Here is a 13,720-nt window from a genome sequence, read left to right as displayed (position 1 = left end):
GCTCACAACAGGGAAGATGGTATTTCCCCATTCCGTGGCAAGCCCCATAGCAATGGCAGTTTTGTTCATAACCACTGCCTGCTAAAGGGATAAGCGGGAAACAGTAGAGAGAAGAAAAAAGAGTTTGAAGTGCAGCTATAGTGTTTTCAGAGGAATATAGTTTCATTTCATGCCAGAGGAAAGAAATTGCCTCTTTTTGTGATAATGAAGACAAGCTTTAAATAGAGCAATCACTGATACACTTCATCTTAGTGCCTCACCACTAACAAATTGCAAATTAATCCTATCTTTTTCCCACCCTGCTTGACATCCTGGTTAAGTTAGAAGTAATCAAAGTAGTAATCACATGAGTAAAGTATAGAATATACTTCAGAAAAGGGCCGTGGGGGAGGGGAGAGTGAATATTTCCAACTCAGTGCCAGACCCTACATTTTAGTTGCCTTCATTCAGAATATCAACCAAGGCTTGCAGCAGTCTATCATCTCTATGTTTGTATGGTTTGGCATTGTAAAAAAGGTCAACGTAGTCACTGTACAGAGCGTCCTCAGAGTCTTTTAACTGGGAGGGTTTGTTTAATTTTTCCAGGGCTTGATAGAAATGTTCATATGGAATATTTAACTTTTCATCTGGAGTCTTCTTTGGTGCTCGATTCTGGGTCATGTGTCGGCTGAAAGCACTTTGCAATAGACGAAGCATTGCCTCTGATGGGATCTTGTCTTCCATTTTATCAGTGCTGCTGCTGGTATCTTCAGTTACTTTGGGTTTTACACTCAGGCGCTCTTGCGTGGTATGATCCTAAAATACAGAATAGTGCCAAAAGTATTAGGTATCAGTGAAGTGTTTACTGAAGTAAGCCTTGTTATGAATAGGATTTGTGCATCTGAATAAATGCTACTTTGATCATTTAGGAAACACTGGAACCAGGCAAGTATTGCAAATATCTTGTGCAAAATAGCTGATACTTCAAATAACTGAAAGATCATAAAAGTGCAAATTTGGACTTTATTCGCTAGATGTTATTCCACGCACCTAGCCACCACCCTACATTTTACAGTGTTCCCTGCAGATCTTTACAGGTAAGCACTGTTGGATTGGGTTCAAACTTGGAAAAAACACCTCTAAGGAGACAGTGCATGAAATGGTGACTCAGTAGGTAGCATTTTTCTCTCTCAGGCAGAAATAAACCAATATCTCAGAACAGTGACTAAAGTTTTGCTGGAAGTGCTATTTCAGATGAGACATGAACATGAGATCCAGATGCATTCTGCCCACCAATTTCCCCCCTGCAGTGCTGGCTGAATAAAGTGTTATTTCTCTTTCAATTGTATGTTACTGAACACTGTTGCTCTGCACACAGCTGCTTCAGTGGCTGATTAACTGATATCTAAGTATTCTATGGATATATCAACCTACCTATCAGGGAAAGTGTGAGAGACTATGTAGCTGATAACTAGAAAGAGGTCTGAATACTTTTAGGCTGAGTCTACACTTACCCCAACTTCAAAGGGGGCATGTTAATCAGGGCAAAGGGACATTACTAATGAAGTGCTTGGGCGAATACACAGCACTTCATTAGGCTAATACTCCCTCCATTGCATCTTCCAAGTGTCAAACTTAGAAGTGCTGGCATGCACGTAGCCGCAGGCACTTCAAAGTGCCTGTGCTACTTCAAAGTCCCTCAAAATTTTGAGGAGTAAACAGACTTCAAAGTAGCACAGGCACTTTGAAATGCCTGTGGCTACATGTATGCCAGAACTTTGAAGTCTGAAGCTTCGAAATTGCTGCAGGGGGAGAATTAGCCTAATGAAGTGCTGTGTATTCACCTCAACACTTCATTAATTATCTCCGATAGCCCTGATTAACATGCCCCCTTTGAAGCTGGAGGCACGTGTACACAAGGCCTTAGAGTAGTGGATATTGTAAAAGTGCAAGGTTTTATAATTGTTCATATCTGACAATGACTGGCAGACACAGAGGCATGTATTTTTCCTTAGCAGTTCACCTCCAAACAGAGGAAGAGGGGGAAAAAGGAACTGGAGGCAACAGCATTAGTTACTAGAACAACATTTAGGATTATCAGAAGGCCCCCAAGCAATAGAACTATTTGTGGCGTGCTTCATGCCGAACCTCATAGCTGGCACCAGAGCTCTAGTGTTCTTTTAGGGCTGGATCCTACTTCTACTTGAATCATTGTTGGGGCTGAGATCCTAAAATTCAGTTTGATTGTTGGAGAGGTTCCCCCACACAATTCAGCTTCTTTACCAACTGTGGATTGTTAATTTTTGGAACTGATAACATAAACTGATCATTAGCCCCACACATTATGTCATAACATACTGCAAGGTAAATGAAACAATCCATTCTTGATACAGGTTGTATCACAATACTCACACAGCTCACAAATAGACAAAGGCTGGGTGAAACGAACAGAGAGACAGGTACATCCATAAAAGCAAAATTACCACTGATACCTCTACAAAGTCTGCCATCTTCTCCACTCCTCTCCTGTCATTCTGCACAGCATTGTAGGATGTGTATACCCGAGGCTGCTTCATGTGTTCAGGCAGGGTGGAAGTGCCATGCAAAATCAACTTCCAGTTCACAATTCTCCCCTCATTTTGCATTCTCCTAGACTAAAGAACAAACATGACTCTCATATTAGCAGAGAGTAAGAGGATGAGAGAGATACAGAGGGAGGACAACTGATGTCAACAAAAACAAGAATAACAAGAATCGCTTGTAGTACTTTTGAAACATAAATATAGATGCTGATTGCAAGCACAGAAATATATCACTAATATGATATACAATGTATGGTACATAGCAGAAGGTGAAGGAAAATTAATCCAGTGATTATTCTAAGTGACCCCAAATATGCCAAAAGTACATGTATGTTTTTAATGTCTCATTATCATTACTTCAGTCATTACATCTCCATCTACACAGCAGCCTTATTTAAAAATCAGCTATTCCAGAATAGCTATCCCTAATTTTTTTTTCAGGAAGAAAGGTGCTTTCAAAAGAGGGGGTTCCTTTCAACGCTGTCTACACAGCTGTTTTGGCTTTTGACATAATATCTTCTGGAATCGAGATCCTGCACGAGAATGCAAATGAGGTGTGAGATATTTAAATCCACACCTCATTTGCATTTCCCAGTGGCAGCATTTGCATGCCCCTTCCAAAAGGGAGGAGGAGCATAGCAACAGCTTTTAACAGCCCCTGTTCTGAAAGTTATTTGAAATAGGTGCTATTCTGCCTTCAATGAGGTTCACTGATTTCAAAAAAACACACACGCTCTTTCAAATTTATTTTGAATTTATTTTGAAATAGTGTGTGCATAGTGTAGATGACAGCAAAGTTATTTCAAAAATAACATCTCTTATTTTGAAATAACTTGCCTGTGCAGCTGTATCCTACAGGTGGCATTACAGAACTGAATGTCAAAAATTACTAAACCAAATATTTCATATTGTTAGAATATGATCTCTGAGCCACTGGACAGTGATTTCTGCACTGTGGTTTTTAATAGTGTTGTACAGTAGAAGCCTGAAACACTGCTCAGTACTGTGAGCAATAAATTTTGGGACCAGGACTGCATAATAGAGTGGTTTAAAATCTGATAAGGAAAAAGTCAACTGTGGAGTTTCCTGCGACATATTTTCAACTCACATAATCTTCAGATCTGCCTGAAGTAAGGCAGCTGCTGAAGATCTGCCTATTCTAATAGAAGACAGTATTATTGACAAAGAGGTTTAAAGGCAACTTAGCACTATTTAAAATTAGCAGTAAATCTAAATGAGGATCTCACTGAGTACCTGTACTAGGGCTCACTAGTGTGAGAAACTGTTTCTGGAATAACAAAATGTATCTGCCCTTAGTGACAAGCTTATTATCAAACTGCTTCAGTGAATTCTGGAGAACTAAGTGAGCTTGGACTGACTGCTCTCCCTTTGAAGAGAATGATTTCTCAAATCATCTGCGAAGCAGCTTCCTCCTCAGACCTCTCACAGATATAGTCTATATTCCCATGGGTTAAGTTTAGTAAACACACTATGTTTCTCCAGATTTCTTGGCTATAATCCTTGTGAGTCATTCATTGTTTTGAGAGAGAATATAGGGGAAAACATACATCAGACTTGCTTTCTGAGGGCACCAGGAATTAATAGATTTACAAACTTCTGAGTCAGTGAAAATTATGCATATATACAAAGAAGGAACTAGACTTCTAATTTTCAAGTAATCCATTACATATTCCACTTCAAAACTGCATATAGACTGCATTAAATATTTGGCCATATGATGAGTATGTACAGTGTGAAAAATTTTTAAAAGCTAAATTCTGCTGCCATGTGCATTGCCATGAAGTCACCTGATTTCAATTTTACATAACAGACAGCTGAACGTGATTGTTTCTTTTGAGTTCTATCTCTTTAGCCTCTCCTTTTCCACTTTTATCCAGGTGCATGTTTGGGTTTGTTTTTAAATAATCTATATTGTTAGTTTTTCACGGAACAAACTCCAGCTGTTCTCCATACTGGATCATGTTAGTGATCCTCTTGTCTATGTCTTCTACTCATGTACCCAGCTAATTAATACACATCCATGTACTTACCACATCAGTAATTCTCAAAGTCCAAGTGCCTTTTGGATTCTCTCCCCAGGTGTGAACAGACATGAAGTCCCAGTTTTTAAAGCCATTGGGAGACTTATCTCTCTCTCTTTCAGCCAATAACACAGTATTGGTGCCTTTGTTAGTGCAACAAACAAACAAACAAACAAAATTAATGGAGTTAGTGAGTGTCTATGGATTTTGTTGAACTACAGCTTCTGTAAATCCTTCTCTTATATCTGTTTTCCAGTTACCACCTACTAGAGATTTTTGCCTGTGATCAAGAACTGCCCACCTTGTCAAAATACCTGTGCTTTCTTTAAGATGAAATGGATCATTTGACTGTTGAGCCAAGGCTCTCTTTATCTCTCACACTATCAAACCACCAATGGCACTCTACTATCACCTTGAGCGGGTGCCACTTTACATTTGCTTTTGGTTTGATTATGAGGTGGGACAACATAGCTTCTGGACATTGGCTGTTAAATCATCCTAAAAATAGGATTTGCTGCAGAGGGTTGCAGTCAAGCCAGGAGATGTCATGGAGTATCAGGATCATGCCAGCAAAGTGGTTACATCCTAACCACCAGTAGCATACACCCACAAGAGAAGAGCTTGCGGGAGGTAGAAAGGGTGCATTGTGGTTTCTTACCTTCAATAATAAAAAAAACAGAATGGGTCGGGGGGGAGAACTTTTGCCACTTTAACTTCTGTGGGTTGAAATCTGCTTGCAATGTTTGCATAGGTATAAATTACAAACATTTTCACTAGGGTTGCCAACCCTCCTGAGTTGGCTTGGAATCGCCAGGAATTAAAGATTATATTATGTGATTGGCTTTCCAGGAATACATCCAAACCAAGCTGGCAACCCTTTGAAACTGTCACTGTGTTTTCAGTGACTGTGGGATGTCTAGCCCAGGAGTTAGCTATGCCTCTCACGGGCAGTGTTCCCTGTAAGCAGAGCACTTGAGTGGCTACTCAGAAGAGATTCAAATACTACCCAGCTGATTAACAGAGCATCCACAAGCCCTCCCAGACTGGCATCTTCCAAAAACTTTTAAAGTATACTCTCCATGTCATTATCTAGATCAGGCAGCAGCAACCCCAGCACAGGTGCCAAGAGTGGTATGCAAGCCAATTTTCATCGGCACGTGAAGTGGGAGCTCAGCCCTGTCTCTTCTCTCCCACACAGCCGGGAGCTTGCTCAATGCCATACTGCCTGTAGTTTAACAAAAGAAGAGCTAATGATAGCAACCACCACCTACATGGTAAAGCTCTGCATCTTAATTTATTTACTAACGAAGCTGCTGTAAGTAGGACTGCTAGTGATTTTAAAAAGTATCACTGGCACTCGGCCCATACATAGAAGTCAAAAGGTCAAATTTCAGCACTCCAATCTTGGAAAGGTTGCTGACCCCGGATCTAGCTCATTGATGAGGATGTTGGAATGAACCAGACCCAGAAGAGCTCCCCATTCAATATACCTTTCCAGATTTACTATGAACCAATATTAACTACTCTCTGGGAATGTTTTTCCGACATTTCATGCACCTATCTTATAGCAGCTCTATCTATGTTGCATTTCCCTAGTTTCTATCTATTCCCAGACAAAATCTAAATTAAGATGAAGTCAATGCTGAGAGTATGGCTCAGTAATTTAGGGTAAAATACATTACAAGGATGTTGCAATGATCCCCATACCAAATATTGTGAACCCAGGAAATTCAGAGTTAAGCTTGTACTTGAAAAAAAGCCAAAAGAGTTAAGGGTGCAAATGCATAACACAAATAACCTTAAGTCTGCCTTCTAGTGAAACTGTGCTCTAACTATATGATTAGGATTAATGCAGTTTAGTGTTTGTGGTCCTAGATTACACAACACTGATGTCAAAGGCCATATTAAATTGCTACCCCTCAACCTTGTGAAGGAGAAGTTAAGATTACTTGTTTTTATTAGGTATTTTAATGTAGCTATCACTTTAATATCGAGGTTTCCGATACAAACAAAAGGCATCTATGCACACCATTCAGCTGATAACAGTTGCTCACCCCCTCCTGGAACTCCACTCACTTACTGAGGCATTGTCTGGTTTCTAAGAACTATGTCCTAAAGAAACCCTAGTATGGTTACATACCCTCAGCAATGGATCATTATATCCAGAAGTCTTGTCTATGGAAGATGGGGTATTACAAAATGATGCATAAATACCAACCAATCACTGTTTCCAATACTACAATATCATTCACACTTAGGGTTTCCACCTCTGAAGTCCAAAAATTTGGACACTTGGAGTGAACCTGAGCCTGAGAAACTGGAGAGACGGGAGTGTCTGCTGATCATCTTCACAGAATTCTCAGGACAGCTACCTCCCAAACAGGACAATTCTTAGAAAACCTGGATAATGTAGCAAACTTACTTTCAGTATCATTTTCTGTTACCATTTTGAGGTCTCTGTTTTCAAGAATAACTTAAGAGACACAGAGGTACATAGTGGAGCATAAGGAGCCAAATCCTTGCATTCACCACATACTTCCTCCAGGAGTAGCACTGAGGATTTGGGCCTTTAAGGTCTGAGCTTCCCAGACAGTCTGGGCATGGTGCTGTGAACTCAGCCGTTGTGCACAGCCAGTTGGAACTGGACGTGGAATAAAGCAGAGTTTTTTGCAAGCACATGAAGGACTGAGAGAAAACTGAGCACCACATCAATCATGCACTTTTTTTGGAAGTAATTATTTTTCCTAGAATGTATTCAGCCACTTCTAAAGCAGGGAGATGAAGTGATTCTTAGATAAAGCTTAAGAAGATCAATGTCTCACACCGCAACTGCAGAAACTAATCATTTCTTTAAACGCATTTGTTTGCCTCCTGTACCTGATGGGGAAGTGAGGGTGACGTGAAGATCACCTCTGCGGGAATATTCAATCGTTGCTTCAAACTGCACATGCTCCAGAGATATAACAGAATTCTCTTGCCCTTCACAAGCTTTTGTGGGAATTTCAATGGTAACTTCTCCGTTTGCTCTTAATAACCTAAGAAAATTAAAGAGATTATTTCGTTACTTACTAGGTTATTACACAGAGGCCAGTGGATGCATTTTATACCTGTAACCTCATTGATCAGACTGGGAAGATATAAGGAAAATTCTGTTATTTCTTGCACATACAAAACTGCCAGTGAAATCCCTGGGAGCTCTGAGTGCACAAGAAATACAGAAATCAGCCAAACTGTTTAAACTGGGCCTGATTTCTTGACTATAGTACCAAGGCAAGCAAGCTTAACAATCAGTACGTAATTTCAAGACTTAATGGCTACATTGCTCTCCAAGAGATTGCTAAAAGACAGTCTTTTTACATAACAACATCAATGTATCAGATGTACATGTTTGCCTTAGCAAAATCACCAGCAGGGATATTATTGTATAGTTAAAATGGCTGGGGAAAAAAAAAAGCTGTAGCCTTCTGAATCATTTGTGGTAAATCCCACTGTCTCAAACAGCGCCTACTCCTTCCCGACATTTTCAAAACATTGTGCATGGCTTTCTCTGTTCATTTCTCATTAATTTTAATGAGAATCTGGTGCTTGAATCCCTGCACAATGCATTAAAAATGTAGTAGCTAGCGAGCTCTGTTTTTGTACTGTAGCATAAAAGGATTGCAGTAATGATACCTAACTAATAAGTATAATATACGTCAGCTCTTTAAATTCAAAACATGAAGGAAAACAGAACAGATGGGGAGGGAGGGATGTGAGAGAATTAAAAAGGCCTATAATAAAAATAACATAGGTAAACAGGTTTCCAAGAAGGGAAATGCCACATCATTGTACTATATTTGTACTTGGTGCACTTAGATGATGTCATTTATACATGTGTTATAACTATCTTTATTCCAGACAGCACAGTCATAAATTAACAAATGAAGACAAAGAAAGGGTCTAAAGGTTCTTATTGATTAAGCAGGTTAATTATTGGGAGAGTCATTGTGGCTTGCATGTATTAATACAGAGCCTTATATGTGCAATATATAGGAAATATCCGCAAGTGTCATATATGAAGTTTTATCAGAGTGCCTCTGAGACGGTTGTGTACATAGGAATGGAGAATGATTGTGAGTTATGCAGATCACCCTTTGAGTGCTGCTGATACAACCTTTGTATCACACTGTCACATATGGGATAGATTTCACACATAATAGAAAAATATTATAGGAAAAATTTTGAAAAAAATAAAACCAAATCAAACATTGCATTTCTTGTATTTCTTCATCTTAATTGGTTGTATTTAATATCACAGTGCTAGTATCCTACCGTGTCATCCATTCAGATGCTGGCTGTATTTTGCAACAGCCTTACACTCAACTATGTGAAACAAAGAGATAGGGCATTAGGCACCCACTCCATAGATTACTGAGAAGCAGACCAAGGCAAAAACAAATAAAATTAAATTAAATAGCACAGTGTCATATATACTTATTTGACAAATTTATGCAAGATATTCCCATCTTGCCTTAGATTAGAGAAAGAAAATGACATGAAGTATTAATTAACCATGCAAATTCTTACTTAGGTTCAAAGATGTTGTCCTTCACAATACACTCTTTCTTTTTAGGTACTCCTTTCCAGGTTTTAGGATCAGCTAAATCTACCAGTGCCTTGGCATTAAGTAATCCAAATCCAAATCTGCTATTCACCATCAATCCTGCTCCATTCTTCTTCCATCCAGGATTATTGGCCAGAGGGTCATATTCTGAAGTCCAGACTACCAAATGCTGCATATCTCTCCAGGTTAGGTTTGGGCTGGTTAAGAAAGTCTGGTTAATTTCTATGCAACTTTCAGTCACCCTTCACTAATAATGCAGTTTTACTCAGTACACACAAAAAACAATGACAAAAAAGAGTTCTCTGTTAGATGATCATCTGTTCCACTGCCTCATTACTATAATATCCGAGAGCTTCACACACTAGGTATTTATCCCAACAGAACTCCTTCAATATTAGGAAGTACTATTATGCCCGTTATAGAGATGGAGAACTGAGTCAGAGAGAGAGACTAAGGGCTAGATTTTTAAATGTATTTTAGGTACCTAAATACTTTTAAAAATGTGGCCCTGTGTGACATGCCCCAGGCAACACAGAAGCCTCCGGTGAAACAGACCATAAATTAAGGACTCCCAAGTGCCCTAAATATTGGACCTACCCTTCCTCCCTCATAGTGCATTTCTTCTCTGAAGAAGGATTTTGTGAAAATGCTGTTGTGAGGTTATTTTTCTAAGACATTTTTTCAAGCTACCAAGTCTGCAAACTCAGCACTGGCTTGGAGCCCCATTCGCTATTACAAAATTACTTCAAGATAACTGTTTCAGCCAGGAGTGTAAATAATCCACATCCCTGAGCAACCTAACTAAAATACCCTTAGCACTGGTGTAAACAGTGCTATATTGGTGGGAGACCTTTTCCCACCAACAGAGTTACCACCTCTTGCAAAGGTGGTCTTATGAAGCTGATAGCAGAGCTCTCTCCCCCAGTCTTCCAGTGACTTCACCATAAGTGCTACAGCAACATCAGTGCAGGTATGTCACTATAAATGTCTTGTGTAAACCTGCCTACAGAGTCAGGCTTGGGTACTTTCCATTTCATGAACAACAAGAAGACCTGTGGCACCTTGTAGACGAACAGATATTTTGGAGCATAAGCTTTCGTGGGCAAAGACCCGCTTCATCAGATGCATTAGTGGGGGGGTGTGGCTTCAGAGGGGTATTTAAAGAGTGGGGTCCCAGTAAAATGGAGGGCCAGAGCTGACATGGTCTATTCAGCAAGATGGAAATGGCCCATTATCAATAGTACGTATCAAAAGAGGAAAAAAAACAAGTCAGATCAGACAGGGGCATATGACCCATTGTCAGAGTCTAATGGGGAGATATTAACACCCCGGGCAGAGAAGCTGCCTTTGTAAGGTGCGAACCACTCCCAGTCTCTGTTTAATCCTTGGTTAATGGAGTCAAATTTGCAAATAAATTGCAGCTCAGAGATTTCTCTCTCCATCTGATTTTCGAAATTTCTTTGTTTCAGGACTGCCACACTTAAATCTGCTACTGAGTGTCCAGGGAGATTGAAGTTCTTCCCCACAGGCTTCTGTATATTACCACTCCTGATGTCTGATTTATGGTCATTTATTCTTTTACGTAGAGACTGTCCAGTTTGACCAATGTAAATTGCAGTGAGGCATTGCTGGCACATGATGGCATATATTATATTAGTAGATGTTCAGGTAAAGGAGCTCCTGATGGTATGGTTGATGTTAGGTTCTGTGATGATGTCACTGGTGTAGATATGTGAGCAGAGTTGGCAGCGAGGATTGTTGCAGGGGCTGGTTCCAGGCTTAGAGTTACTGCTTTGTGATTTATAGTGGCTGGTGAGGATTTGTTTAAGGTTGGACCCCACTCTTTAAATACCCCTCTGAAACTACTCCCCCACTCATGCATCTGATGAAGCGGGTCTTTGGCCATGAAAGCTTATGCTTCAAAATATCTGTTAGTCTATAAGGTGCCACAGGACTTCTTGTTCTTGAAGCTACAGACTAACATGGCTACCTCTCTGATACTTGTTTCCATTTCATGTATCATCACTAATACTAAGGGTTTTGCAGACTTATGTAGCACTTCATTTAAACCTGGGCAACCCTACCGTCTGAAGATTAGACGCTCACTGACCCATATGGGCCGTGTCTACACGTGCCCCAAACTTTGAAATGGCCATGCAAATGGCCATTTCGAAGTTTACTAATGAAGCGCTGAAATGCATATTCAGCGCTTCATTAGCATGCGGGCAGCAGCGGCGCTTCGAAATTGACGTACCTTGCCGCCGCGCGGCGCGTCCAGACAGGGCTCCTTTTCGAAAGGACGCCACCTACTTCGAAGTCCCCTTATTCCCATGAGCTCATTGCATGGCCATTTCGAAGTTTGGGGCACGTGTAGACGTAGCCATGCAGTCCCATTGCCTTCACAGATAACTGACTGGAATTTCAACTACATCTACACTGCTGTGAAGTTCAGATTAAGGGTGCGCGAAGGACAGTGAGTTACAAAGTGCTGCACTGTAACTCCCACACAGTGATGTCAGGGTCCTGAACTCAAAGATTCTTAGTCCTCATTAATGTGCTCCTCTTTGAAGAAAGTGGTGGTAATGTGAACTAGAAAACTTCTAGCTGTGTCCACAACTTCTACATGGAGGAATTATCACATAGCACTTCAGTATGCATGGCTATTCACACTTCTGCAGTCCCAACTGCAGGGCAGTGTAGATACGCCATCAGAAATTGTTGTTGATGAAACAGAATTCCAAGGCTCACCTTGTCTTATCTGTGTTGATCCGCATGCTGGGCAGTGGATAGAAGGACAACTACCATTTTTTGTATTCACTAGAGTTAGTACATCTGACTCTGTTGAGTGAGATGGTGCCATTTTTATATAGTCATAATATGAAAGGATCACATTAGTGGGGAATTTTGGAAGTTCTTACTTTGCTTCAAGAGCTAGAGCAAAAATTCCTGCTGCCAATGGAGCAGATGCAGAGGTTCCAGTGTGAGTCTCAGTACATTCATTGTGAAGATCCGCACTTGTCTGAAAAAAAACAACATGACTAAAATTAGCATGAAAAAGCTGAATGAGCACTATTGTATTCACACACAAAAACATAGTTATGAATCTTTTATCCAGTGCACCTTAATTCACCGTAGAGAAATTTTCCCCAGTATACAAAATAATGGACGTTTAAAATATGAGGCTAATCCAATCTATTCCTCCTACTACATCCATTTCACCTATAATTTTTGTATCAAAATGTCTTGTATTGGAACAAAGTACTCCCACACTGAGTATCTTGCCTTTTTCTGAAATCTGAGAGAGCTAAAAATAAGTGATTCAGACTCATCTGTGAATCATAAAACCCCATCATTGTGTTTGGTCTAGAATATTTAAAATTACTGCTTGCTTAAAAATTACTCACAGGATTAGTAGTAGCATTCTGCTTTCTCTTCAGCAGAAGCACTATAATTTGCAAATGAAACAAGTTTTTTATTTGAAAATGAAGTACCTAATTCCTATGCCCATATGCCTGCATTATATGAAAGTGGATATGCTAAGAGCTTTACATCTCAGCTATAGAGAAGCCACATTGGAAGGGCATTATTCTGACCTACTGAAATCAAAAGTTATTTTTACCTCCACATTTGAAGTACACCGTGCGAATATCATCATCCACATCAGAGCTGTTGTTACGGTTACTTAAATGTCGCTTTATCACATGTATTCTCTAAGACAGGGACTATTATATTATATTATATTATATGCACACACAAAAATGGTTCCTGCCATAAAGAGGGATCTAAAAATATAAATAGATCAGCTATATATTTATGTTTGGATAGATAGATAAATACATATTGTATGATTAGTTCCCTCTTTATGGCAGGAACCATCTTTGTGTGTGTGTGTGTGTGTGTGTGTGCGTGCATGCATGCAGCCCCGAACACCATGGGTCCTGAGCCTTGGCTGAGGCTTCTAAGTGTTATCACAATAAGCAAATGGAGACATAGAACACAATTCTTCCTCCTGCTGAGTGACAGTTGTAAGGTGAAGAACAGTTCTGCTTCTACAATAGTCATGAGGCATTGGGAGTGCTCAGAGCTGTACAAAAAGGGTTGAATATCAAGTACAATCGAGCTCCGATTTTTAGAAATTCAGAGTTGCTTTGAAAGCTAAATGCTTTATGCCAGAAGATATTTTGAAATCAAGTAATTTTTATTTTCCTGAGCAAAGTTTCAAACTGCTTCACAGCTATAGTTTTGTTTCAAACTGAAATTCAGACTTGAAAACAAAATCATGAAACTTGTTTACTTACTTTAAAAAAGTTCACTTACTTAATAAAAAAGACCTGTCCAAATTTTTGGTGCTCTAACCTATCAATAAGTATCAACAGGATTAAGACAATAATTTCAATTTAACCAGCTAGATACCTATAATTTTCTTTTTCCATCTCCTTCATTGTGCTAGGAAACAAACCTTCAGACCTCTTTGAAAACCCTAACAAACAGATGTTTTTTTCAGTGTTCCCTAA

At 39.7% G+C, this 13,720-nt stretch overlaps 1 protein-coding gene across 1 annotated transcript in view; it reads right to left on the bottom strand.

The window, feature by feature from the left end:
* Positions 1-432: 432 nt before the first annotated feature.
* Positions 433-13,720, bottom strand: part of PCSK1 (proprotein convertase subtilisin/kexin type 1) — a 36,173-nt gene continuing 22,885 nt past the window's right edge. The window contains exons 9-14 of the mRNA XM_074995955.1: positions 12,125-12,225; positions 9,170-9,403; positions 7,481-7,638; positions 4,613-4,746; positions 2,472-2,633; positions 433-795 (exon numbers count right to left, since the gene is read on the bottom strand). Coding sequence (XP_074852056.1) covers positions 433-795; positions 2,472-2,633; positions 4,613-4,746; positions 7,481-7,638; positions 9,170-9,403; positions 12,125-12,225 — 1,152 coding nt within the window. The remainder of the gene's footprint in view (positions 796-2,471; positions 2,634-4,612; positions 4,747-7,480; positions 7,639-9,169; positions 9,404-12,124; positions 12,226-13,720) is intronic.

Source organism: Carettochelys insculpta, chromosome 5 (assembly GCF_033958435.1).
Source record: "Carettochelys insculpta isolate YL-2023 chromosome 5, ASM3395843v1, whole genome shotgun sequence".
NCBI classification, from domain to species: Eukaryota; Metazoa; Chordata; order Testudines; family Carettochelyidae; genus Carettochelys; species Carettochelys insculpta.
Note: the sequence above shows the minus strand (reverse complement) of the source record. Positions and strands in the feature narration are given on the sequence as shown.